At 39.6% G+C, this 27,664-nt stretch overlaps 2 protein-coding genes across 5 annotated transcripts in view; one reads left to right on the top strand and one right to left on the bottom strand.

The window, feature by feature from the left end:
* fer (fer (fps/fes related) tyrosine kinase) overlaps positions 1–16,186 on the bottom strand; it is a 44,855-nt gene extending 28,669 nt beyond the window's left edge. Inside the window, exons 1-6 of one of the 4 annotated variants that reach the window (XM_084413763.1) lie at positions 15,677–15,758; positions 15,476–15,557; positions 6,271–6,555; positions 5,887–6,060; positions 5,702–5,801; positions 2,647–2,830 (exon numbers count right to left, since the gene is read on the bottom strand). In XM_084413763.1, the coding sequence (XP_084269889.1) occupies positions 2,647–2,830; positions 5,702–5,801; positions 5,887–6,060; positions 6,271–6,480 (668 nt within the window). In that variant the 5' untranslated portion in view covers positions 6,481–6,555; positions 15,476–15,557; positions 15,677–15,758. Of the gene's footprint in view, positions 1–2,646; positions 2,831–5,701; positions 5,802–5,886; positions 6,061–6,270; positions 6,556–10,124; positions 10,180–15,475; positions 15,558–15,676 lie in introns of those variants that run through there. The other 3 variants (XM_084413762.1, XM_084413760.1, XM_084413761.1) reach the window with 3 other exon arrangements.
* A 7,718-nt stretch (positions 16,187–23,904) lies between these two features.
* Positions 23,905–27,550, top strand: atp6v1g1 (ATPase H+ transporting V1 subunit G1). The gene is made up of 3 exons (XM_084413355.1): positions 23,905–24,164; positions 24,888–24,988; positions 26,736–27,550. The coding sequence occupies exons 1-3, from the start codon at positions 24,083–24,085 to the stop codon at positions 26,907–26,909; spliced, it is 357 nt and encodes a 118-aa protein (XP_084269481.1). The 5' UTR covers positions 23,905–24,082; the 3' UTR covers positions 26,910–27,550.
* The last annotated feature ends 114 nt before the right edge of the window (positions 27,551–27,664 follow it).

Below are 27,664 nucleotides of genomic sequence, written 5' to 3'. Positions count from 1 at the left end.
TTTTCTAATTGTTCCTAGACTGCTGATCCAATTTTCAACAAATTCAACTATGCTGGCAAAAAGTTATGGATTTCATATCAATAGGCAAAACCGTTTTCGTTTACCACCACCAACAAATTTGATGGCATGAAGCCAAACTGCGTCTGAGGAAGATCAAATTGGTGTCGGCACCATTTATTGGTCAAACGTAATAAGTAATAAACAGAGCAATTACAAGAGGGTCCTTGCACCATTGGTGCTCGGGCCCTAATTATGTCACATTGAAAGTGATTCAATTTATAGGTTTTCAACCATTTTGCTTAAAATTGTCTTTAAATGCCTTTTAATCATTTATTCAGTTGGTACACCATAGGCGTAATTTGCGGGTGGGACATGTTCCCACCACTTTTTGCCAGGGTCGATATTGTCCCCACCACTTTTGAAACATCTCGCGGCACGGATGTACATACAAATAAATAAAACATCTCCAGTTAACTAGCAGAGCTTTCATTTCATTTGTTTGTTAAATAAGAGGCGATCTAGCGCTGAAATGTGTTGTTTTTGAAATGAAGTGATCAAAGTGCTCGTTGCCGCTGCGATCAGTGGCGCGGACAGCGGCGGTTTCTTCATTAGGGCGATTGGGCGACGCACCACCAAAGTGTGAAAGGGACTTTTTCAATCACAATCTCATTCAACCACAGAGTTACGCTAGCAGTCACTCACTGTTGTTCTGCCTCTGGATATAGTCCAATCAGCGCCAAGTCACGTTCTGTGGAGTACCGCCTCTTTTTGGGCGATTTCACTATGGCCGAAAATCGCCCAGAGTGTTCCCATAGACTTACATTCAAAGATTTTTTTTTTTCGAACTGCAGGCACTGCAATGCATTCTCTATGGGTTCCGGGAGGCGATATTTTTTTTCCCAGGATGGTAGGGGAAGACTCATGAATATTCATTAGGGTAGTCATCCCTGATTGGTCTTAACCCCAGTGATGGGTAGGTTTAGGGCGGGGTTAGGAGTAGGTCATCAGACCCCCAGTGGCGGGTAGGTTTAGGGGTGGGGTTAGGGGTAGGTCATCAGACCAATCAGGGATGACTTCCCTAATGAATATTCATGAGTCTTCCCCTACCATCCTGGGGAAAAAAATATCGCTTCCGGGAGGGCTCGCACTAACGTGCTTTCGTCATCACACGTAAACTTCACTTGTGCAGCGATTGGTTGAAACAAATATACCTCTAATAATATTTAGCCATAAGCTGAAGTGACATCCAATAATTTCCTCAGTGCATAACTTACATTTCACGGACATATTCTCCATCTGTAAATGTTCGAAAGTCTATATTTCCAGCTTGCTGTCATGAGCTAAACGTCCGTGAACGAGCGCCCCCGCGTGCATGCGCGCCGAACAGACGGAGCGCAATAGAATAGGAGCGCAATTATTCTGACTAAAATATACATTAGCACTAAATTATAAATATATTTAGCTAAAATATTTGTTGTTGAATATTTGTTGTTGTTGGTGAACATAAATGTGCTAGAGAATTTCAAACCTACATGTGTATTTTTATGATATTAGCTTTGTTTTTTTTTTTTGTTTTTTTTTTTTAAGTTTAGTAAATTTACTTCTTTAAAAAGCATTATTTTGTTTTAGATTGTAATGTTGCAATGTTAGAATGTAATGTGATTTGACCCCTTTTTTGGATAGACTGCAGACAGCAAGGGTTCACTATGCTTGTTTTTATAACCTTCAATATGAACATTGTTTGTAGGACAATACTGATCAGGATATTAAAAAAAAAAAAAAAAAAAAAAAAAAATTTTTATTCAAATAGAAAAATAATAATTAAATACTCAGATTATACCATACATCGCCATTTAGCCCAAAAATTCAAATTTATTTGGCAATTGGCTATTTCCCAACCCTACCGGCTGAAGTTTTAGCTAAACTTTAGGCTAATGATAGCTACATTATCACTGTTAAATTGTTATTTAACAATTAGCCTACATTCAGTCCTGGATTAATAATTCAGTTTGTTGCGGATACTGTGTTCTCTTGTGGCTCGCGCACAGCCTTCACTCGGACGCGCGCTTCAATCCGTTGCGGAGACTCTCTATTCGTTCCGGTGAAATCACAAAATAAAAAGCACACAAACGTGTCCCTGCCTGATATACAACCACTGATAAACATAATCGGTTTTGATGAGAAAAACAAAACAAAAAAACAATATGGGTGCGGATTAGAACCCAGAACCTCTGACACGCTTGGCAAAAGTTCTGCCACTGGACTATTTAAAATACATCAGTAAAACAGTCGGACCTATGTATTTGTTCACGTGAAAATTCTCGGCACTAACAACATATTAGATCTCATTAAACAACAAATTAAACCCAATGTACTATTTAAATCGATTGCTGGACATCGTAATGTTACTGTACATACATTTGATTTATGATTTAGCTTTGTATTAGCAACCCACACACACACACACACACACACACACACGTCCCACCCACTTTTTAAAACAAAGTTACGCCACTGGTTTGTTCATTCTCTGGGAATTTAACCCATGACCTGGTCCTTGTTATTCCTAGCACCATGCTCTACTGTTTGAGCTACAGGAATCCCTAGAAGAGGAAATAAACCAGAAGTGTAATCTGGTCCACTCACAGTGCATTGATCATCTCCTCCTGCATCTTCTGCAGGGAGTCCAGCAGCAGAGGCAGTGCAGTCTCATGGTGGTGCTCCTGATGTAGCTGCGCGCTTTTCACTGCCAGCACATACTGGTTGTGCAGGTTATGCAGCTTCATGGTGGCTTTGTCATAGCGTTCACGGGCTTTCTCTGTCTCTTTGCCTGCAGGGTAGATGAAAGCAATTGTGGCGGTGAGATGAAAGTCAAAGGAGAACTCCTCTGAAGGCTAATGTTGTGTTGTGTAAGCCTTTGAAAATTGCAGATTTGTTATATGAGCAGTTGTAAGTAGTGGTCAACCGATACTGGTATTTACTGTTTGTTTATTGTTTATACTAAGATCCTTTTTTTTTTAACTCTTCACATTGTTCTCCTATCCAACATTCTTTGTTTTTTTAAATGCATTTTTTTCTAGTTATGTCAAACCACTTTAACCACTGCAAGGTCAATCTTTGTTCTCAAGCTCTAAAATTATGTTGGGCAGACATAAAGTCATCACAAATGACTACTACAGTCAAGTAAATTAATTGTTGTAAAAATGTAAACCCTGAATAACATTCAGATATTGAATCTTCAGTAATTATAGAATTTAATTATTCAAAATATATATATTTTTTTAATTACTATTTTCATATATTGCCAGTCATAGTTTCCGTAAATAAAGTTTAAAAATGACCATTTCAGCAGAAGTACCAGATATATATTGGGTAATCATTACATATTGTACAGAAGAAAGTCTAAAATTAGACAGACAAACCTACATTGCACATCACAGTAATAGTTCTCCGTTCATCAGACAAACCTGATAAATTACTCAAGATTCAGTAAGGGAGTTATTGGAGAATAACTGAGTGAGCGAGTATATTGTATATTGTATTCAAATGGCTATGAAATCCACAAGCATGTGTAGACCTTTTGACTGGCCGATGGGACACTGTTACGTTATGTGTATTTTTCCTTGTGTCTTTATAATATCTCTGTATCATTTTTGATGTTTTCTTTGAGTTTCAGATCATCGCTGATTTGCTAACAGTGCTGCCGCCTGCCAGCGGTAAATGGATGATCAGCTGGCGGTCCTTTTAAAAACTCCTCTTCCGCTTGACAGAGGGAACTGTTGCGGCTTCGGTTCGGTCGCAATGGCTCAGACTTCCTGCCAGCCGCCAGATCAAAATACTCTTTTCGTGTTTCTTTTGATTGTGTGTTTTATTTAGAATGTGGTAATGTAGGAGAGACCTGCTCTTTTGTTTGGAACTTATTTATTCTATGTTTTTGATGAGTGTAGTTAGGTAAGCTTTATTGTAGTTCATTTTCTTTTCTTTGTGTAAGGTTAATTACGTTACTGTTTCATTTCGTTAGATTGGGTTTTGTTTGTTATTCTTGGCCTTGGGTGTCTCTGACGAGAATACCACTCTATTGATTTATTTCTCTATTCATTTTTGTAATTGAATTCTACTTTATTGTTATAGAATTTTCGTTTGGGCCATGGGTCCTTCTAACGAATCCTAACTGATTTATAAATTTATATCATAATTTACTGTATCCGCCTTCTTTGGAATTCGCCATTCGGTTCTTTTGATCTGACGGCCTGCTGGAAGCCTGTCGTACCTTTTTCTTTAATTTATTGCGTCTTACCCCTAGCGGACGTAATAGACACACTTACAACATAAAAGTGTAAAGTTGAAAGTAATGTTTTTTTACAGAGCTTTATTTACACATTTTAATTTTCAGTACTTTGAAATAAACCTTTAAATGTCTTTTCAGTAGTCCATATGGAACAGATGATACAATTTCGTAATTGCGGAGCTTCTAAAAAGCAGATGCAAATGTTTTGCAAAATATAAACATTTCTTTAACTTACACTAGAAAGTTTTTCTTGATATTTTGCAATTTTGGGCCACGTGAGTTCCAGGTCCAGGTGATGAATGATGGGATATGCTCAAATACTGCTCCAATATGGATTTAGTGTGCGTTAAAGGGGTCATGACATGGATTTTTTAAATTATTTTAATAGGTTCCTTGAGGATCACTTACAATGTTAATAAAATGTATATTTATATGTGTGTGTGCGCAAAATTTTAAACCTCATTCTGGCCCTCTTTTGAAAACATTATCCATGTAAAACCATCATTTACAGACAAAGCATTATGAAATATGTTTACTTGCACTTTGCTGTCAGATCCAATAAGGTCGCCAGCTTAATTAAAAAAAAAAAGCTTTTTTGAAAAATCTCCATAACACTGTGCTTTGATTATAAAGCAATCTGCAGTCAAATGCTCCAAACAAACATATAATTACTCAGACTTAATCTTGAGCTTCATTAAAAGTAAACCATTCACTTGTTCCTGATGCTGGGATCCTTCTCGCAAACGAGCTGTTTAAACAGGACGTGTCAAAGCCAACGTTCTTTTACTCTTCCATTTGTCCTCTTGTCAGTAGATTCAAGCGTGTGGAGTATGGCAGAAACAGACAGCGTTAGTGATTACAATGGGTTCTTATTTGCTTTTGAAGAGACAGCTGTCAGATGTCAAGCGTCTGTACGCCAGTGGGCGGGGCCTATGGTGTGATGTATAACGATTCGTCTTGCTCAAGAGGCAGTCATTTGCTGATGTATTCACATCTTGCGTGCTACATCAGATCCCACCACATCCCAAAAGAGACATTTTTGGAGCTTGGTTTTATAAATGTTTATAATGAGGAGGATGCTTTAAGATATGAAACTTGCAGGATGTTTTAATGGTACAAAGATCTCTTACATGTCAAAAGATCAAGGAAAATTGGATTTCTCAAGTCATGACCCATTTGAGGGCACTGAGCTTTGGCATTTATCACACTTGGGACAGTCTAACACATTTACTGCCGTGTGTACGCACTCTCAAGTGGCCAAGACTGCAAGTGTGGGTATTGGGACAGGCCCTCACTTAAACTGTTCATGCACTTGACAGACTCATTAAAACAGGTTCATAAGAGTAATTTTGGTGTGAATTGGACATAATCGGTTTATTATTTGAGAGAACAGAGAATAAACAAACACCTTACCTTTTACAATGGCCTCCTTATATTTGTCTCTTGCTAAAACAGCATCCTTAGTTAACTGCCTGTAGGTGCATTTCAACTTCTCAAGATCACATTTGGTTACCTGTGGGGGACAGAAGCCAAGTCAAAACTGATCCATCAAACTGATGCTCCCTGAAACGGCAGTGGTGATCTATACAAAGGCTCACCTTGTTCATTTCAGACTCGATCTGCTGGTGGAGGCTTTGGTAACTCTTCTTCACCTGCTGCTTGTCTTTGATCATCATGGTGAGGCGGTGGAGAGGCCCCGAGTTGAGCTCCTCAGCGTGACACTTCATAATCTTGCTCAACTGCTCTGTCTGCTGCACCATGTGAGTCCATGACTGATAACAACAACCACATGATGATACAAAGCGATAGAATTAGAAAGTGTGTGTGTGTGGGTGAACGAATGTGAGAAACAAACAAAGAGATAAAGAGATTGAGATGACAAGACAAAAAACACAGAGAGAGAATGTTGCAGGTACTGAGCATATAAAAATCACAAGCATCAGCTACCCATAATGCAGCGGAGAGGACCAGAAGGCCGTTACCTTGGAGACACTGCTGACATAGTTGATCTGAGTAGAGTTGTCATGCTTGTCCACCTGCTGGCTGATGTTGAGCAGGAGCGATGCATATTCCTTGTCGCTCTTCACCCGTAAGGTCATGAAGCGCTTCACCGTCTCCAGCAGCTTCAGCTCCCAGTCCTGCAGCTTCATCAGACCCTCGTGGGAGTTGCGCAGGTCCTGGCCAAACCCCATCTTACTCGCAAAGCACGCTGTCTCTCTCTCACTCAATGAGGTGTGCCGCTCAGGTCTGCATTGTCACTGCTGCTGCTGAGAGAGGGTATTGGAAGAAATAATGACTGGTTAGTTGAAGGGCATGAACACATGTGCCAAGCTGTACCCTTTGTATTCATGCTTGTTTCAAATGGTTTTGCTAAACCTTTATACCATTTTTAATAAAAGTTTAAATGTAATGAGGCTAAAACGTAATGTGACAAGCAGGGCGGGGCTGAGAGCCGCGGGAATGGAGCGAGGACGGTGGCGCAGATGCTAAAGATCGTCACCTGCGCGCCAACCCGGTCTCGAGTCTCACGGAAGGAGGTCCGGAAGGATAAAAGGAGGAGTGACGAAAGTGCAAGATGAGAGAAGACCAGGCCTGGCCTTTACATTGTGTTTTGTTTATGTTTGTGCGGCAGTCGTCTAGTGAGGGGCTGCCGCTTTACTTTCTTTTTGCTGTTGGTTTCTTTTGTGATTAAAGTTGTGTTGAACGTTTCACAAATTCCCCCTCCTTCTTCCCTGAACCTTTAACATTGTTACAGAGGCTTGTAACCATCAAGCAAAAAGCAATAGCATATTTTTCTTAAATGATGAATACATGTGCATCAAAAACAGTTTAAAATGTATTTTTCAAAGTGAAAAGTTTTCTTATACATGATGAATGATTGATTAATTCATAAATATCATTACAATTTTGGAGAGTCATACTACATTATATTTTACAGCCTTAACTAACCTTGTGTTGTCATAAAAAAGGTCAAATTATCTGATATTTTTAGTGAACCCAGCAGGGGTCTTCTCTATAATATCCTTTCCTGTTTTCATTCTGCATGTTGGTCACACCACATGGCTTTGATATGGCAGACATTTTGTGCCAAAATAAATAAATAAATAAATATATACATAATGCAATACAAATGATAATGTCAAACTTCTTAAATAAATATAATTATAATATTTATATAATAAATATAATTACTATAGTAAATAAATAAATTGGTAATGCAATAATGCTTTTTAAAATAAATAAATAAAGCAAGCCAAACAACTTTTCTTCTCTTTTCAAAAGAGGCTTTTATCCATAATGATATTAGGCCCGTTGTTTCACCATATTTACATGATATATTATATATCTGGGTCAATTACATGAGTCATGACTCTCACATTTGTTCAGATGTATTAATTTATTCATAAATAGGCCTACATTAAAGGTATAGCGGAGGATTTTCTTTTTCCGGGTGGATCATCAAGACTATTGGTCCTCCTAAGTGTCAATCATTCTGGTGATATGTTTACATAAGGCCGTCGTACGTGCTCGTGCACACGATTCACACGATGGCGTGCGCTCAAAACACAGGTTGGGCTTCCCACTGATGCCTCAGTCGCGAAGTTTCTACTTGACAGGTAAAGTTTGGCATGCTATTTGGAGAAATCCGTTTAAAATCACTGCTAGTAAAAGTTAATGTATAAGCTATGATTAGCTCGTGCATGCTCTCTTGTGCACACGTTTAATAGGCGTTCCCTTTCGGGAGCAGGTAGAGTGATGCGCATGTGCATTTTTTCAAAAAGTGGAGAGGGCGGTTCTTTTCTAAAATTCTGGAAAATCCTCCGCTATACCTTTAAAATGCTATTCATGTTCATTTTTTTTTTTTATTGTCGGGGTAAACAACTGTTACGCAAGTGAGACTGGAATTAGTTCAGAAGCGGTTCTTTCTTTTGGGGGACAATAACTTTATTTGTCGTGCACTTTGATCTTTAAAACTTTGCAGACATTTTACATTCACAAACAGCTATATAACACACTGAATTAAAGGTAATATCCGAAAAAGCACAATAGGGGCACTTTAAAGGGGAAATTCACCACTGATAAAATAGGCTTTCAATGAAACGTGGCTGCCAATGCAGTAGAAAGACAAAAAAAAGTTGCAATCTTGCTACCTGACTAAAGAAAAAAGGCTGTTGTCTTCCTTTTTCCAAATAGGTAGAAAAACAACACCCATAATGCACCGGGCATGTTGCTGTGCAAGGCCACTCTCAGTCTGCTCCTACTGATAGGCTTGAAATATACCACCTTCAAATACCGCCCTTACTTGACTAGGAAATACTCCTTACCAAGCTTTTAGTCCCAATGGTGTCAACTTGTATTGTTCCTGGATACACGAATTTAAAGAGTAAACGTTTATCGGGAGAGAGTTACTTTTGGTTTCCAGTGAAGGATCCAGTTCGTTGTAGGCAGTGGCTAAAGGAAGAATCGTAAATGGGAGAACACTATGACTAACTCTACTGTGACTAATCATCTTTCATTCACTCTAAATCTTTGCATGCCAATAAAGAGACATTACAAGGAAGTTCAATATCTTATTATCGAGAGAAGGTGAGACTGATTTCTGGCAGATAAAATGGTAACGCTTTAAAATAATCTTCCGTAATTTGTGAAATACAACCGAGAACCGAGTGTAACAGATTATCAAAAAAAATAAAATAATTGTGACTTGGCTAAATGCATCGGTTGTTCACTGGATTTTGAGATATGGCCATTGCCCTAAAAAGTAGAGGCGTGAGCTTGTAGGGGCGGAGTTTAAATGGTCTTAATGATTGGAGAAGACCATGTGTCACCAGAGAGAAGTCTGACGGTTTCACTGGAAGGTCCAGTTATAGGCAGTGGCTAAAGGCTGCAAAGAATCATAAAAATGGAGAGAATGCAGAGAAAATTCTGAAGAACCTCCACGTTTGTAGTTGCCATTTCAAACTGGATGACTACAAACACAGTGTTTTATACCAAACCGAGACGAAGAAACCTTAAAGTTAATTAGGAAGAAGAGGAACGGGGAGCACCTTCTGCCCAACCAAACCCCCAAAGCAAAATGCCATTGCGTGCCAGTAAGAAGGGAGTTGCCATAGTATTTTTACCAAAATGCTATTAAAAGAGTAGACAAAGAAAGTGCAATACAATTTTCTGTGATAAACCTACTCATAAAATAACAGTTTTTTTAATAACCCTCTGTCGATCAGACTGTCTCTGGGCAGGAATACATAAAATGTGGAAATACAATCTGTAGTTTTCACAAAAGCCCTAGAGCTAACAAAACACGTTTGGCTCTCGTGAAAACTACAGATTGCCCTTCCACAGTGCGTCGGAAGTTTGTCAGTTTAGGTAACACATAGAAAGAGTATACATTGTTAATTTACATACTACTGACATTATAACTACCAATAATACAAAGCAGGTTAAAATTTGGCGAACTTACACTTTACTTAATCGGAAGTTTTACTCTCCAAATAAACACAAAATGTAGGCTAAGAGGATGTTTCTGTTAAACATATAAACCACAAGTGATTTTTTTTTTTTTTAAAGAAATTTCTATTTTACCTAATAGTCCACTTCCATTGCCTCCCAGTAGAAAACCACAGGCAGCTTTAACACCAAACAATAGTTTGTGTTATCCAGTGAGAAAAACAGATTTGTCTAGAAAAAAATATAGGCTATGCAGAAGACCTAGCCGACTGACGTGTCATACTCAGGACGTGTTCCTCCAAGAATCACACCAAAACATGATCTGTTTACACCTCAAAGTCCAGTCTTAAATAACCACGTAAGAAAAAGCTTCACAAAGAATTCTTACCTTGTTATCAATACGTCTCCATTTCTCTAAATAACCTCACCCAACCAGTGTGTGCAAGAGAAACCGAGGAATGTGGCTTAAACCAGTGAACATTCATTCCGGGTTTCATAATACAGGTTAATTGAAAGAGAATGTAGTTTATCAATTGCAAATCAAGCGAAAACAGACTTCCTGTATGACAACCGTCTAAAACCCACATGAGTGGCCTGTCAAGAACACAGCCAGATCTACTAAAAGTCAATGACTGTTGAAACGAAAGTATAACACCACCACATTTTACATCTCTCAGGTCCCTTCTTAGCAACTAAAATAAGTATGAGAACAACTTCAGCTATTTGTGCCTTGACACTGAGACATAACAGTACTGAACTGTGTGCTACAATTAAATCAAAATGCTTCTAATATCAAAAATGGTGACCGTGTTGGACTGGTTTACCGTCGGGGACTAAAGCAGAAGGTTGTTTAATTACTCAGATTAGTAATGTAGTTTAATTCTTCACAAAGCCCTTAATAACCTCCTTATCTAAGAGTACAAACCTTCTGCTCCCCTTCTTCCACCAAAGGGAATAGCCTAACACTGGGTCACATTTGGCTTATAGAACCACCGATTCATTAAGAAGCTTACAGGAAGGCAGTTTCTTTTGAGGATGTTTGCCACTAAAAGTGATGAAGACAATTGAGTTGTATTGAAAGACTTACGGAAATCATAAAACTGTTTTTATTAAATGAGGCATACTCTTTGTCATGAGATATCTTTGTTTGTGAGAGTTAAAAGTAGTGTTCTGGCAATATACTTTTAAAATGACATTATTGCCATCATAAAAAGTGAGCAAATTAAACTTGATTGGGATATTTTTATTCTGTTTAACTACCAAAGTTCACAGTAAACGTAGAGTTTGTTTAAATAGTCAACCGTTAAACTATAGGAGGGGGGTAAGTTGTGTCAGTAAGCCACAAGAAGAGACCGAAGCAGACAATGTTAATTGAATGCGACTTCCTGTGAAGTGTGGTTTCCTGTGAAGATTTCTATTCTGTACTTGGCAAGTTCATGATCAAATTAGGGCGGTCAAAAATAATGTGTTCGTTTCTGCAATTAATATTTTCTCTTTAACACATAAAAAATATTTAACGCAATTAATGCAGCATCCATTTTTTCCCCCTTCCTGAAGTAGCTATGCTGATGTCTACCAAATAGGTAGGAAAACGTATAATGCCCTGGGAATGTTGCCGTCCTAGGCCACTTCCACCTGGCTGTCTGCTTGAACAGAGTAAAATACTGCCTTGCTTTAGTAGGAAATACTTCTTAGCAAACTTTTAGTTAATATTGTTGTAGACTTGTATTGTTCCCGGGTGCAAGAAATCAAAGAGTAAACGTTTAGCGGGATAGAGGATCCAGCGCGTTTGTAGGCAGTGGCTAAAATTTGCAAAGAAATGTAAATATGGAGAACGGCGCGACTGAAAATCTGACAAAAACCTTTGTGTTTGTAGTCAGCATTTCAAATTGGATGACTACGAACAGTGTTCTAGGTTAAATGGAGGGGGAAAACTGAAAAAAATGCCGTTCCGTCAGCTCCTCCCGAAGCAAAACGCCATAGCGTGCAGGTATGAAAGCTGTTGCCGTAGTGTTCCATTTTTAACATAATGCTGTTTAAAAAGTGAACATCTTACGATACTGTTTTCAGTGATAAACAGGGTTCCCACACCTTAGTTAACTTCAAATTCAAGGACCTTTCAAGGACTTTCCAGGTCCAATACCCTCAATTTCAAGGACTTAATGTGGACGTTGAGGTACCATCGTAGTTTCATGCGCGCGTGAACGTCATGGCAACGTGCAACACAGTACCTTATGCGGGAAATTAGTATTTTTTGTAGATCATCATATAGCCTAATGTGTTTCTCACATTATTTTTGTGGGTGGAGCTTGGTTCCTCTAGGGGGTGTCCGGGGCCTTGCCCCCCCGGAAGAAATTTTTGTACATTTTAAAGATAAATTCAGTCATCTGGTGCACTTTGAGTCACCCGAATCCACTGTTCAAAATAAATAATCCACCCGCAAACCGCCCTTAGATATCTGCATCTGATCATCACATTACAATTATTCAAATTCTTAGTGTTAAGCATGATAATATGGTAACATATCACACTGAAGCAGGCTGATTTAAAATGAACATTCATTTAAAATAAAAGTTCTTCTATTGGCAAAATTACATTTCCTTAATAGCCTAAACTGAGGCTTTACTCCCTTCAAAATTAAATTGTCAATGTTTCATTACATCACTGTTCGAAAACACTAATTTTTTGTACCTTTTATAAAGGGCATTTTTCCCTTAATTTTATTAAATGTATGCTCCATCTTTCATTTCAAATTCTTAAATTTGATCAATATATTCAATAAAAAATAAAAACACACGTGTCCCGGCCAGTCCATAGACAGTATAAGAAGGGCCAGTCTATGGTCCCTGGCAAGCTACTCGAGCCCTGATATGTTCCCCTTGATGGGTTTTCCCTGAAGAGAATAACGTTGTTGAAAATGAAAGTAAAAGAGTCACGCACATTCATTGTGTTTTACCGTGATGAGAGTTCCATGTCTTTATTAAACTCAACACATTATAATGATTTATTTGTCATCCACCCTCGATTAATTGGAATGGAATGTTTGTATTACTTGGCCCGCCCGACCCGCGGATTATCCGCGATCCCCGCAGCACTATCGGCAAACTATACAGTTTGAGAATGGACACAAGCGGTAACAGCAACAGAACCGTCACGGTGGGAATTGGGAAAAGTGTATCTGACCATGTGACTGTCTGTCCGAGTTTTGTCGCGAGCCGGAGGCAGCACGGAATTTGACGGAGGCGGCCGCCTCATAATTCTCTATGCAGGAATAACCCTGAATGTAACGCGTAAATGCACTTAACTAGTGTAAATCAAGCAAGCTAGTATAGGCCATGAAGTGTTGGCGAAATAACACATTAGGGGACCAGAGTGAATATGGAATTTTTTCCAGAAAACTTATTGCACAAAATAAATTCAAGCACTTTCAAGGGCATACTATGTATGTTTATTTTCAAAAACTTTCCAGGGCCTTGAAAACATTTTTTCAGATTCACAAACTTTCAAGGATTTCAAGGACCCGTGGGAACCCTGGATAAACCTACCTTTACAATAACTCTATAAGACATTTTGGTCCGAACTAGTGGTCGACCAATATATATCGCCCAGTATTTGGCTTAGTTACTATTAGTTTACTGTCTTTGTTTAGGCTAACAGTTCAGAAAAAGGTTGAATAAAGAAAGCAATAAATGAAAAGTATTACAGCACTTGCATTCCATTATTCATAATAGAAAGGCCACCGCTATAATACTTTCTCATATTCATCCCTGTGAATTGGATTTGGACAGGAGATTTCTGCTGTCACTGGACAAACATGAGCAACAATCTTTAAATTCTTGATTTTAAACCATGCTGCTCTATATCCAGTTGGCCACTGTCATATTCACTGTGTAGGCTACCTGTTCTTTATTTGAGAAAATATGATTTCCAGTGGACAGACTTACAAGATTTACTTCCTTTTTGTCCATGCTTTTTAAAATGTCTTTATTTGAGAAAAATCCTATAGTACTACAGAATCAAGAAGATGCTCCTTCAATCTTTTATTTCACAGGTTTCAATTTTTCTGCATATTGATTCATTCACAAATGATGCAGTTCTAATTTAGTAAATATTATTTAAAATAAATATAAATGACTCTGCAGCATGTGCTATGTACTATCTTAAAAAAAAAAAAAAAAAAACTAAATAGTGTAATATTATAACAGCTTTCTATCCCTGCTCTCTAATATATCGTCAGTCATTGGCAATCAAAAAATTGTAAGTCTATTGGTTGACCATTGTGCAATATACACACAATGTGAAATATTTAACAATGTGAAACCTGCAGAGGCAGAAGGAGGGGGTTCGACCAAGCAATCGAACCAAGTCTGAAACCAGCTTAATAAAACCAATAATGAAATCAATACCAAAAAACATAGCAATTCCAATTTCAATGACAGCTCAAAAGCAAAAGCCAGGTCCATCTGTGAAAACACATCATAGAGCTGTAAAATAACCACTGTGCTGTATAATCCTCTCTCACCCATAACACAATTAGGCTGGTTAATGCACATCAGTGGGAGTTTAGCTCAACAAGGATTTGCTGTGTGCAACAGAACAGCTCTGTGGGGGCACAACTGCTTGAATAGCACTTCAGAGCAAACTAGCAGAGGAATGTGATGTGAGTCCTTTATTTGAGCGTCTGAAGAACAGGACACCAAACATAACATGTAAACAAAGTCAGCTTCTTCTCGTGACCGCGATTGCTTTATGCTAACAATAACATAATGGCGATCAAAGACCCATACAAGTGTGTACTTCAATTGCAATTCAGGTTAAATGTGCTCTGGATGTTTCTTACCACATGTTTTAATAATTGCTGCCATCTCATCCCAGTGGTTGTGACAGTTCTCCCACAGGAAATGAGTAGCATGTTGCTCAAAATCCAAAACACTGTTCAAATCCAAAACATTAGCATAGACTCCCAGTTGTCAATGGCAGAAATGAACTAAAACATAGTGAGAATAAGCAAAAGGACTGTGAGTACATTTTCATTCTAGGCATATAGTGGCCACAAAATATATTTGCACACTTGGTTCGTGTCATACATAACTGGATGAATTGCATTATACTGCATATTATGCATTGTATTATAACAAATATCAAACCAAGTGGAATTTATTTTAAATAAAGCCAGCACAAGGACACTTTTTTGTTGGACTTTAAATTAAGAATGATGGACATGAACGTTTGACAACCAGAAGATGGTTGAATAATATTTGTATTTATACACAAAACACTGAATATAAAATTCAGCGCTACTATACATCAGATCTGATGCCATAACTGTACCATGGTGCAACTACAGTAATGTTTAGTAAGGGTAATTCAAATAGTTTATGATAATTAAATAAAAGAGGAAATTCAAAGGATCTTTCCCAAATCCCAATCATTGTTCAATGGGATGACCAATTTCCTTATGCACAAAGCCCTTCTCAGCATTCCTCCACAATGCACATGTGACACAATCTGACAGAATAACATTACATACTAATAATATGCGATTGTTCGAACTGGTCAATGTGAATAAACCGCAGTTTATCTGGTCCCTTATCGTACCGCTGTTGTCAAAAGTTTAAGAAGAGTGACGGGCGACTCTTTCTTTGATTTCAGATATAACACAAACTCACACATCCATAATCACCACAAATAACATTTACTGACAGTTGACAAACTGCAGAACACATTTTATAGGCTTACTGAACATGTTCATTGGCTTTCCTGTGCTTGTGGGACGTTAGCCGCTGCTAGCGCTGCACTGCTAATGCTGCCTGGCCTTTTCCTTTGGAAAAACAGCAAAGGAATTGAATACAAACGCGCATAACCGAGACTCGCGGCACACTAGACGTCATTTACGTGAGAAAAAAATTGCGTATGAGATAGAATAGTTCATTGGCTTACTGTAATGGTGTATTGTGGTATTTGTCCTTGTTTCCTGATTCCTCGGTATTCCTCTTTTCTTTGACTGGGGTTGGAGGAGTTGAGTTGGGATTCGGGAGGGGTTTCCGCTCACTCCAGTGCTACCACAGGCTTATGACGTTTACCGCACGACCCTCCGAGCCCTGCAACAATGTGTATGTGTCTGTGCGTGTGTGTGGTCAAGAATGAGTATTACTGCATTTACTGTATATATTTCAAAGTAGAAGACAGACAGGTGTTCATTTTGGTCATTGACACGAGGGGTGTGGAGGAGTAGGAGGCTGCTGCAGAACGGTTCTTGTCGAGATACACGACTGCTGAAGTGATTGAACATCCTAGTTTTATACACTTTCGAAACACTTAACTTTAAGAGAGAACCAGTCACTCCCTCATACTCAGTGAGTTGAGATTAAATGGATGCTCAGCAGATGTCTGTCTGTCTGGGACACCAAATATCCGTAGTCTGTTTTCAGAGTAATTATAAAAATGTCCATTAGATGGTGCTGTTTCGCCTAGATGAACACATTCGTGGACTTTTTACCCTTACGAAAATTAACCAGTTAACCAAGTTAAACCATGGTTATTGTGGTTAAACTAATAGCCACAAATTAGCAATGGTATTTGTAGAACTGTGGTTATACTACAGATGGTAATCAGTCCGCCAAAAAACATGGTTCCCTTTTGATTTTGGTCACTTCGACATTGTGCCGGAATCTGACGCTTTGGGGAAATATCTTTCAAAAAGAAATACAGAAACCTCCTTGAATAACGCTGTTGTTCTACAACGGCCAATGGCACTCAAGCGTGCGAAATAGGGATGGGCTTGCTCCCTATATAAGGCAGCACTGAGCGACATTGCCTCATAATCTTACTCTTTCAAGAGAATGCATACAAGAAGCCTCTTTCAGTGTTTAGTCAGCCCCTATAGTAGACGACGCTTCTGCACCTATCCTCTTCAGCGTTCCGGTGAGTTCTTCGAGAACTTCCTAGATAACATTAAGCAAGTCTAGCAGCGCATGTGCGGGTTCCATGATCTCCCATCGAGCTCCCGATGGGGCATGACACTTGCATCTTCACGATATAGACAGCGCCCCGTCTCAGAGTGCCATTCTGTCTTGTACAGAGCCTAAATAGCTCCAATAGCTTGCTTACTTTACATAATCAGCCCTGCGCCCTAGCGGCGAGCTGTCATAAACAAAGTAGCCCTGAAATTATGGCTTATTACTGTATAAACACCGGCTAAGGCCTAGGACACACTAGACGATTTTCAAATCTTAACAGATTTTAAAACTGTTGTGAGACCGCAGTTCTCAAGGGTAGGGCAGTTTGAACCGATTTTCAGCATTATAATCCTCCGAATGCACACTCTAAAAGAGTCATTCGGACCGCGAGACCACACACCTGTCGATTGTAGTAACATTTCCACAGTGAGACGAGATCTCACGGAGACTCGCAAGATCAAACGTGACTTGAGAAGAAAAACAAATGGAGGACGATCAACGTCATCAGCTGGTTCTCCTGGTGGGAAGGAAAACAAAGGAGAAAAAAATAATATGAGTGATCTTCTTTCTTAATACTCCACTTTCGTGGCATGTTTGTGCCTGTCAAGTTTCAGCTATACAGACACGCAACATCTGGTTGGTGAAGCTTGCCTGCTCTCATTGGCTATCGTGGGTATCACGTCAGAGGCAGCTTGATCAAGAGTCGGTGCTGCTGTTTTCATTAGGACATGTAGTGTTGCTTACACTAACCTCTACATACATCTGTGCTGCCGCCGTTCATAGCCTTTTCATGATATAGCAACGGCTGTTGATGCTGTTCTCTTGAGGGAGTGTATAGTGCTACTTGCGCTTTTTGCTGTATACCAGCATTGTCGCCGTTCATAGCTTTTTCATGATAAACCACAGCTGTATTGCTGCTTCCGTAAGGGTGTGTACTGCTGCTTTCGTTAAAGCCAGCTGTAAAATCCATACATCTGTTCAGACTGTCTCACGTTTCCCTGCATGTTGGGCAACGGAGCCGATAGTCTTTTGCCATGACTATGCCTTTCCAATTAAGAAATGCAATAAAGTCAAAACACAGTGTGCCACTCGCTTACATAGTAAAGCAGCACCTTGCTTCAAGCAGCAGACTGTTCTGTACTGAGCAAAAGTTGCTTCAGCTTCTGTCCAGACGCTGCCAGTTCATGGCAGGCTCTGCCGGGCATCTAGACTATGTAAAAATTACAGTGATAAGTGGATGTGCGCTACAGTTTATTCGCAGACCTCCACGTTCCAACAGCGTTATTTCTGTTGTATCAGCTCAAAGCACCCCATGAGCAGAATTTCACACTTCTCACGAAATGCAAGATAAAGGTAGTGCCTCTCTAGGATCTGTGCTTCTAAGTGTTCGACCAGGTCCGGTACCTAGCAATACCATGACGAGGGTGACTCAGCAAGGTCCACTTGCAATGACTGTGTGTGTGTGTGTGTGTGTGTGTGTGTGTGTGTGTGTGTGTGTGTGTGTGTGTGTGTGTGTTTCAGAGAAGCTGGTTCTCTGACAGAGTTAGCTGTCTTACTGTACACTGCATAATCAGAAAGCCTCCCATCACAGGCACTTCCTGAGTTTTGCCTTCGAACTGACAAAGTATATTAATTTGCAGTTCTGTCCTTCAGCGTGTCACACACATCCACAAAGTGTGTAGATACATCACAACCTCTGCAGAGCGCAAAACAGGGTTTTACAGTCGTTATTTTCTGTTTCCTAAGAAGGATGGCGGACTCCGCCCCATTCTAGACCTAAGGCGGCTAAACCGCGCTTTATCAAAACGTTCATTCAAATTGATCACACTGAAACAGATCCTTTGGCATTTTCGCCCTGGGGACTGTTTTGAAAGATGCATATTAACATATTCAGATAGCCCCTTGACACAGACGCTCTCTGAGATTTGCATTCAAAGGCATATCATGCACATTCACAAGATACATGAACGCTCTTTGATTCTCTCCCCTCTTTGATTGATTGTGTGTTCTGAACTACCTCGGCGATTGGGTGGTTCTTGTTCATTCACCGAATGCGTTGAACAGCCACAAGCGTGTGATCATCAAGCACCTTCATTGCTTGGGTCTTACGGTAAACATTTGCACAAAAAAAAACATGCACTCACAATGTTTGAATTACGGAAAACCATCCCTTTGAAATGCTTCAAGGAATACTATGGGTGATAGCTGCAGCTGTGACAGTTAATAGACTGGCTGAAAGACTGTGTTCTGTTTCATGCTTGGCACACTGGTCTGCTGCGCATCCTGGTAAGCTGCAAATAGATGCAATGGCCCCTTGGTAAAGTACAACTATGTAAGAACGAGGCGTAACAGTGTGACTGTTTCATCAGACTATGGTGGCATGCATAAATCATCAAGGAGGTATCAACTCGCATCCCCTGCTGAAGCTCGCAACAAGTCTTCTGTTGTGGGCAGATCAACATATCCTGTCTATTCAAGCTGTCCACGTCCCTGGCTGTTTGAAGTGCGGGCTCAGACATGCTGTCGAGAGGAGGAGGAGTCCTAGTAGAATGGAGACTACACCCTCTGACATTGAAAATGGTTTGGAACATTTTCGGCCCAGCAGAAGTGGATCAGTTTGCGTCAACAGAGAACACTCACTGTGCTGTTCTTTTCTCTAACAGGTTGCCCCTCACTGAAGCCCTTTATTGTGAAGCCCACTGCTGGCCAAAAACATGGCCAAAAACTTCACTTGCTGAACTACTGCTATGCCTGGAGCAGGAGCAAAAAAGCCTTGAGGCCGACACAAGTGGTTTCCTCTATCTGGTGAGCTTCACACATTATCCCTGTGCGCAACAAAGGCTCGCCTGCCCGGTGTGGGTCCTCAGGAATCTTTTGCTGAGCTCGTTGAGTGAGTGCTGGTGTGCAACGATTCCCCGTTCACCGTCTGCCCCGCCAAGAACTCACCAGGCCCGCTCCGACTCCAGCACCGCCAGAGACCACCCATTCACCACCAGCAAACAACCCAACAGAGATGGTTTTAGAGCCCACCGCAGACCAGGTAGACCGGCCTGCCATGATCGATGAGCCTGATCCACGAGCCTGATCCACCGTGCGTCGCAGAAGGAGTGATAGTGGAGTTCGAATGTATATGCACTGTGGATGGCATGGTTAAAACCTCTGGAGGTTCATTTGAGGAACTGATGGACATTTTCGAGGAGGATATAAAAGACTAGTTTCGGGAGGTATCTCCAGCACCCCCTGTATCTCCAGAATGCCCACCCAGCCTCCCTCTCCCACCTCCTCTAACAGCCAGTTCCTCGACCCCACCCCTGCTGGTATCCTTCAGCCCCTCTACATCTCCTACATCATGTGTGGATTTGCCTCAGTGCTTCAGGCAACCAGCCTGGCTCAATCCCCTGGCTCCGCCTCCAGCCTCTGTGCCCTTCGCTCCATCGTGGCCTGTTTCACACTCAGCTCCACTGGAAACCATCAGCCATACGGCTCCACCAGACTCCCTTGTTTTTCCAGCTCTGCCTTGGTCAGGCGTCAACCTGCCTGCGCCTTCGGCTCTGTCTGGCTCCACCTTCAAACTCGGTCCCACCGGCTCTGCCTCTGTCCTCTGGTTCCCTGGTTACTCCTCCGATGCTCGTCACCGCGCTCCACCTCGGTCTCCAGTACCATCGGTTTCGTGTGGGCTCATCGGCCTGTCATCTCCACCAGTGTCTCCATCTTCGGCAGCTCCATCTCCCCAGGGTGCCTTCCATCAAGTTGCCACCATGGCTCCTCCCGCCTTCGACTCCGCCCTGGGGCCTCGTCTTGGCTGGTCTCTGGAGCATCATCTGGCTCCTCCTGCTCCTGGCTCATCCCACCATCCACTCCCTCATGGACTGTCATTTTTGCCCTGGACTCTTTTTCTTTTTCCTTTGCTCTATGCCCTCTTCCAGAGCCTCCGCCCTCCCTCCTCAGTTGGACTGCTTACTGCACGAGGACACGCCTTCCCGGGAGGGGGCAAACTGTTACATGTATGGTCCGTCTCCTGTGTTTCATTGTGTTTTTGGTTCTGCCCTGTGACCTAGTGTTCCTCAGTCTGGTTAATTAGTCACCTACTAATCATCTCATTAGTTTCTTTTGTTTTCTCTGTGCATCCTCATTTATATTAGTGTTTGGTTGTGCTTTCCTGTATTCTCCTGCTATTTTTTGTTATTAAAACCTGTTCCCTTTGGATTCTTCTTCTTCGTGCACTTATTACAACCAACTCGTAACAGTAATATAAATACACTTTAGAATCAATAGATAAAATAAAAAAATGACTACATGTGAGCATACATGTTCAAATCTCTGTATACCTATATTATCAACTATATTTAACTTCATAACTTTCACTTGCACTGATATAGTAAGATAGAAGAGAGAAGTGAATCGCGCTAACTATCTTGTGAGAAGTGAATTGCAGTTTTGCTTGTTTCAAGGCATGTGATTGGCTATTTGCTAATGATGTAATGTCACACATTCATGTGCATGTGCTCCATGAACTCAGGGTCAAAGCCTGAGTTTGATTGATTGATTGATTTTATTTGACCACTTAAATATAAAAAAAAATATATGAAAACAGTACTCTGTATCATACATTAAAATACATAAATAGCCAGGGATAACACAATAAAGCCCAAAGACTTATTTCCATTGTGGTCCCTATAAGGGCAAGGGGAAAGGACAAGTTACAGCAATTCACACATCAATCATTTTTCATACATTAAACAAATTCATTCATATTATACAGAAAAATATACAATAATAATAGACTATAATATAATAAAAATTATGATTGGCATCTAAGCCATACTTTCAAACCCTGTTTAAAACTGCCTATGCTTCGAACTGTCTTTAGTGTACCAGGTAACCGGTTCCAAAGGATAGTTCCAGCATAAAGAAAAGACTGTTTGCCCAGATTAGTATTAAATCTGGGGGGTACAAAATCTGTTGAGCTACCCCTAGTGGAGTAACTATGACCTTCACTTACTCTTTTAAAATAATTTCTAAAATATTTGGGAACATCTCCATTAACAATTTTATGTACCATACCCAGCTGCATCTGAGACACGCGATCCTCAACTTCCAACCATCCCACTCTTTCAAAGTGGGAAGATTCCAGATGAGTTCTTATGGGAAGGTCTAAAATTAGCCTTATTAATTTATTTTGAGACGTCTGAAGCCTATGTTTCAGGTTCCCTGTGACACCATTGTACCATGATCCACATGCGTAATCAAAAAATGGCTGAATTAAAGCTCCTGCCAGAATAAGCTTTGTTTTTTCATCCAAAAACTTTGATATTCTGGCCAAAAAACGGACTCTCTGATTTACTTTAGTAATTACCTTACGGGCCTGATCTACTCCAGATAAATTGCAATCTAACATACATCCAAGATAACTGATTGATTCCTTGGCAGTAATTACAATATCTCCAGCTAAGACCTTAAAACTGGAGGCTTTCTTTAACTTTATCTTTGTTCCGAACAATATGGATTCAGTTTTCCCTAAGTTAAGTGATAATCTGTTATCAGCCATCCACATGCTAATATTTAGAAGTGCTGAGCTAAGTTTGTTTTCAATCATATTTTTATCCTTGTGAGAAACAACCATCGCAGAATCATCTGCATATAAAAAAAGACTGCATGAACAAGCAGACTTTAGATCATTTATATACAGTAAAAAGAATGGCAGTGAAAGTTAATTATCAGTGGGTGCTTCTCAATATCCCTCCTCGTTTCCTCGCTAATCCGTCCTCCATCCTATGACCCGGAAACCGATTGAGCTCAGCCATATTGAAGGACATCTCAGTTCTCTAATTGCACCGCAAGGAGGCGAGGAACAAGGAGTGAGGAAGCTTCCAGAGGAGTTATGAGCGAGGATGCACAGGTGTATCCTATGCGGAAGTCTTTCTTGTCGAGAAACCTGACGCATGTATAAATTCTCCTCCCCCTTCACATCTGTCACAATAATATTAATTTATGCGTTATCTTTGCAGTTTAAATAAATCATATATCACACATATATCAAAAGGGCATCTTGCTTTATCTTTATTATTTATTAATTTCTTAAATAACAAAACTTTAAGATTTTAGATCCTTTGAGTGCAGCTAATGAAGCAGTGAAGTGATGCTCGAGTAATCAAGAATTTTCCAATATACAAATAAGCTTTCCTTTGATTCCTCCGTCCTCAATTTGTTTCCTTGCAGCCTTCCCTCACATCCTACAGGGGGTGGAGCTGAGAAGCGAGGAAAGGAAATGAGGATGCACAAATAAGAATTGAGAAGCACCCAGTGTCATGGTACCCACAAACCTGATTGGATTGGTTTGGTTTTGTCAATTCAAAACTAATCCCATAACCCTGAGTTTGTTCAACAACAATCATGGAACGAGCACCAGGGAACATGAAGGTCAGATATACAAGAATACAGAAAACAAACTAACATAGCAAACACTGGGGCTTACAGAGCTAACAAGACACGGGTGAGTGTCTTTGGGAGTATTGAAGGGGAACTAAAAGAACTACAAATCAGAAACAGGAAACTAAATCAAGCCTAAAAATCCAGACAATAAACAAGTAACAAATTTAATAATTTAATCATTTGGTTAATTTTTGTTAAAGGTTTAGTAATTGTGTTGTGTTTTCCATTTTTCTTAAATATCTCTATATAGTTTTGATTACGCTTTATTTAACTTGAGCTACTTTAGTACTTAAATTAAAAGGAATAGTTCACTTAAAAATAAAAATTCTATCATCATTTACTCACCCACAATTTGTTTATGACATGCTAAAGCTCGCCCGCCTGTTTACATTATTGATTAAGGTAGTTTGTGACGTAAGAAACAACAGCGATTTCAAACAGCGTTTTTGAGACTGTCTAGTTCACTGCAGTTACTAAGTTACAGAAAATACTCAGCAATGGTGTTTACTTATGAATTTGCACATGGTTTAAGCATATTAAAAACACCACATAGACATATAAACAACATTAAAAACTTGAAGTTAATAACAAATTACTATATAAGGACTACAACTGTTTTCATTAGCCAAGTATGTAAACTCACATCATTAGGCTATAGCGAAAATAAAATAAAAAATCCTAACAGTTACAATAGGTCTTGAACCCCTATTATGTTTTCATTAGGCTATTTAAAAACAGTGAGTGCAAAGTTTTATCGACATCCTGTGGACATCCTGTGTCCCCTAACGGTAGAGTGAAATTATGACACGCTACTAGTCTCGTGCAGTCACGTGATTGTCATCAGCGGTCCAGTGTGACGCTAGTCAGCTGACGTTCAGTCGACCTTCCACTGCAGGAGATACGGACAACCAAACATCTCCATCCGCAGTGTTTCAAATATTCCCCTTACTGAAGTATGGCGAGCCAGTCTCAGGGCATCCAGCAGCTGCTGCAGGCTGAGAAACGAGCCGCAGAAAAGGTCGCTGAAGCCCGTAAAAGTAAGTAACGTTAGTCGTTTTGCTTGTCAACGCTACAGACAGACGCTTAGCTAACATGCTAACTGCCCAGCAAATCATTAGCCTGTAAAATAACATCGGGGTATATGAACGAATTAGGTGTATGAAATAAAATGACATATCTCTTATTATTATATCATATTATTTCCATTGTCGACCAAATGGAAATGTTTACCGTTTTTTTCTTCTTCTCTGTCGTGTGACAGGCTGCTCGATAGAAAAGCCTGTATAATGGATTTTACACCATTGGTTGACATTTACCTTAAGTATTCATTATGGCTCATTCAATTTACACCGATGATGTTTGTAAAGGTTTAAAACACAAAGTAAATACGGCATCACCACATTTTAGCCTTTGAAATCAGATGTGACCTCTTCACTCTGTTGAGGAATTTTGCACATTTCTGTTGTTATTCATGTTAGAGATTTCAGGATGGTTCTTTATTATAGTGAAGGAAATAATGACTGTAGGTGTACTAAATATCTTTACCGGAGTGTGACATTGACTCACTGGACATTCACTCAGTTCCTGTTTTTATAGAGATTTTCTGCTGGTGGCTCTTATTTCCCATATACAAGAGAGGAATTTCCCTGTTAGAGCAATATTTGACTGCATTATAATTTTTTTCCTCTCTGTGTAGTCTATACAGTTATGGCACTGATATGAATGTATTATTATGAGCATTGTGTATGTTTTTTCAATAGGGAAGAATCGGCGTCTGAAGCAGGCCAAAGAGGAGGCGCAGGCCGAGATTGAGCAGTACCGTCTGCAAAGGGAGAAAGAGTTTAAGACAAAGGAGGCTGCGGTGAGAATTATACATTTTATGATTCAAGGATCCATCTGTTTTCTTATCAGTATTTCTGTATTTACCTGGGTGAAATCTTGTCAAAAGATATTTCAGTGTTGTGCTTTGAGCAATGCTTCAAGACCCTGACCAATTTTCTGCCCTAGGCAAGATTTTACCTGATGCCCCATGTATCACAGCCTATTTCACACCGTCATTGTGTTCATGATTATTTAGCTTATTAGATTATTTATATATAAATATACACACACACATATATATATACACACATACACACACACACATTACAGCCTAAACACAAATAGCAAGAGCATTACATCTAGCATTCAAGTCAAGTCCCAATTATCTTTATAGTGCTTTAATAGATTTAATGTGAAATTTACATAAAACTTTGCTATTTTTAATAAACCTGTATATAAATATCATTACTAATTTTGGCAAATAAATAAAAAAAATGCCATATATCCCCCCCAAAACTTCACAACTGTAGAGTAAAACATTAATTAAAAAAATGCGTCTAAAAACTGACATGATTGTTACAAAATCACACAGTCTGCGGTCTCTGGAGAACTCAGAACAACTGCATAAAGTTTAAGGTAAAAATAACTGCCATTAAATTATAGTATCTTACTACTATGCAATTAGATAAACTGTTCATCACTTTACCTCTGTCTTTATCCCCTTTTATCCACTTCTCTTCTTTTTGCCACTGTATCTATCGCAGACTATATTGCTAATTTATAATGTGTCATGTAAATTCGGCCATCCGTTACAATCAGGAACTTTCACCGCGTCTAGACCTGGCGCGAGCTGCCAGGCGGGGGAGCCTGAGTGTGTTAAGCGCCCTCAAACAAAAGCAATGCTGTCTACATTGGATGCGGCGAGAGGCGACGCTACACAACAAATTACTAACAACTGATCGCGCGCTCTCTGTTTCTGACGCACTTCAAGCACTCGCTAGGCGGGGGAAGATTGATGTGCCGGACCGAGTCGGGGGGTTTAGGAAAGGTTTTGTGGAGGGTTTTTTTGTTTAGTTTTTTGCTTTATTTGGTAGTATTCATTCATAATTAATTTCAAATTAATGGTTTTAAAATAGTATTATTAAAAACATATAAATAAATAAAATTCACTCGCATTTGCCTATGCCGCGGGCCGGCCCTGCTTCAAGTGTCTGGTTATTGGCAGTTATAATGTCTTGCTGTTATAATTTCAAAACTTCCACCGTTTTATTGACGTCCATATTGTCCAATAGTTGGGTTCCGGGAGTCAAATCCTACTCGTTTTCTCCATAAGGGAATAGATTTTTTTTAATGATAACTTTTAAACCTTTAAAGACAGATCTATGAGCTATGAGAATGTTAACAGATGGCATATGCTTTTGTTGAAGCCATCAGTACAAATTATTCAAAAAATATTTTGTTTAACATTGTAATTCCTGGTGAAAAACTCCCATCTTAAAATAAAGCAATGAGCTAATGTGTTTTACTTGGCCACCTTACACCTGGTAAAATCAGTGTGATACACACCTTTAAGTTATTGCTTTTACAACATTGTTCAATAAATAAGTACATTAAACAAATCCTCTGCAGTTCCATCATGGACCCCTAGGGGTCACACATCTTCTTGCGAAACCCTTACAGATCCAAATACCACCATACTGTAATTGAAAGAAACATACTTGTGCATTAGTATCAGTTCTGAATACAACTGTTGCATAAAGTTAATGTCCCATCGTATGGTCCTGCAGGCACTAGGGTCCCATGGAAACTCTGCTGTAGAGGTGGATAAGGAGACCATTGATAAGATGAAACACATCCAGGGCAGTTTTCAGCAGAACAAGGAGGCTGTGGTTGGCAACCTGCTGAAGATGGTGTGCGACATTAAGCCAGAGATCCACGCCAATTACCGCGTCGCTGGATAAAGCGCTCTGTCCAACCACCACATCCGTTACAATCTCTAAAGGCCCACAGAGCACTGAGACAAAGACCGCTACTGGACATATCACATGTTACAATCATAATAATAGCAATCGCTGGACTACACTGCTTAATGAAACACTTCTTATCTGTTTTGCAACACATTTCCTGCGATTTTAAAAAGATATTCATTGATACATATACCAATCAAGGGTCTTGTACTTCACACACACATTCCTGCAGTGTTTTTCATTTATTTATCTTTGATATAATCCAATGCAAGTCTTTGTCTCAGCTCTCTTGGTTAACTGTAGTATTGTCTGGTTTATCAGAGTGAGCTTCTTTCTTTGTGAATTATGATACCTTTAAATGTTTGTATGATTGTCTGTATCTTGATGCTATGTTCTTAATTTATAAGTAATCAGATGTTATTGTTTTATCTAATTGATGTATACACAGTTTAAATTTTTTTCAACAGCTTTTTTTGTGACAAAGCTCATTGTCTCATACCATTATCTTAATGTAGTAATAGTAATTAAATTAGCTCCACAATTCCTCCCTGCGCTCTTGTTCTGTAAATGTAGGTGGCATTCCTGTATTTGAACCTGCTGTGAAAATGTAATAAATGTGTACAAATGGATCCAGACTATGTTTTCCATGTGAATTTGTTCCACTTGTTTTTCTAGAACAATGCGGATAGATCACATTTAGTGAATGTTGCTTAATCTACTCTGGATCTAAGTTACGTTTTTAATAAATT

The sequence above is a fragment of the Rutilus rutilus genome, assembly GCF_951802725.1.
Source record: "Rutilus rutilus genome assembly, chromosome: 7".
Classification (NCBI taxonomy): domain Eukaryota; kingdom Metazoa; phylum Chordata; class Actinopteri; order Cypriniformes; family Leuciscidae; genus Rutilus; species Rutilus rutilus.
The sequence above is the reverse complement of the archived record's forward strand: the minus strand, read 5'-3'. Positions and strand labels throughout refer to the sequence as shown.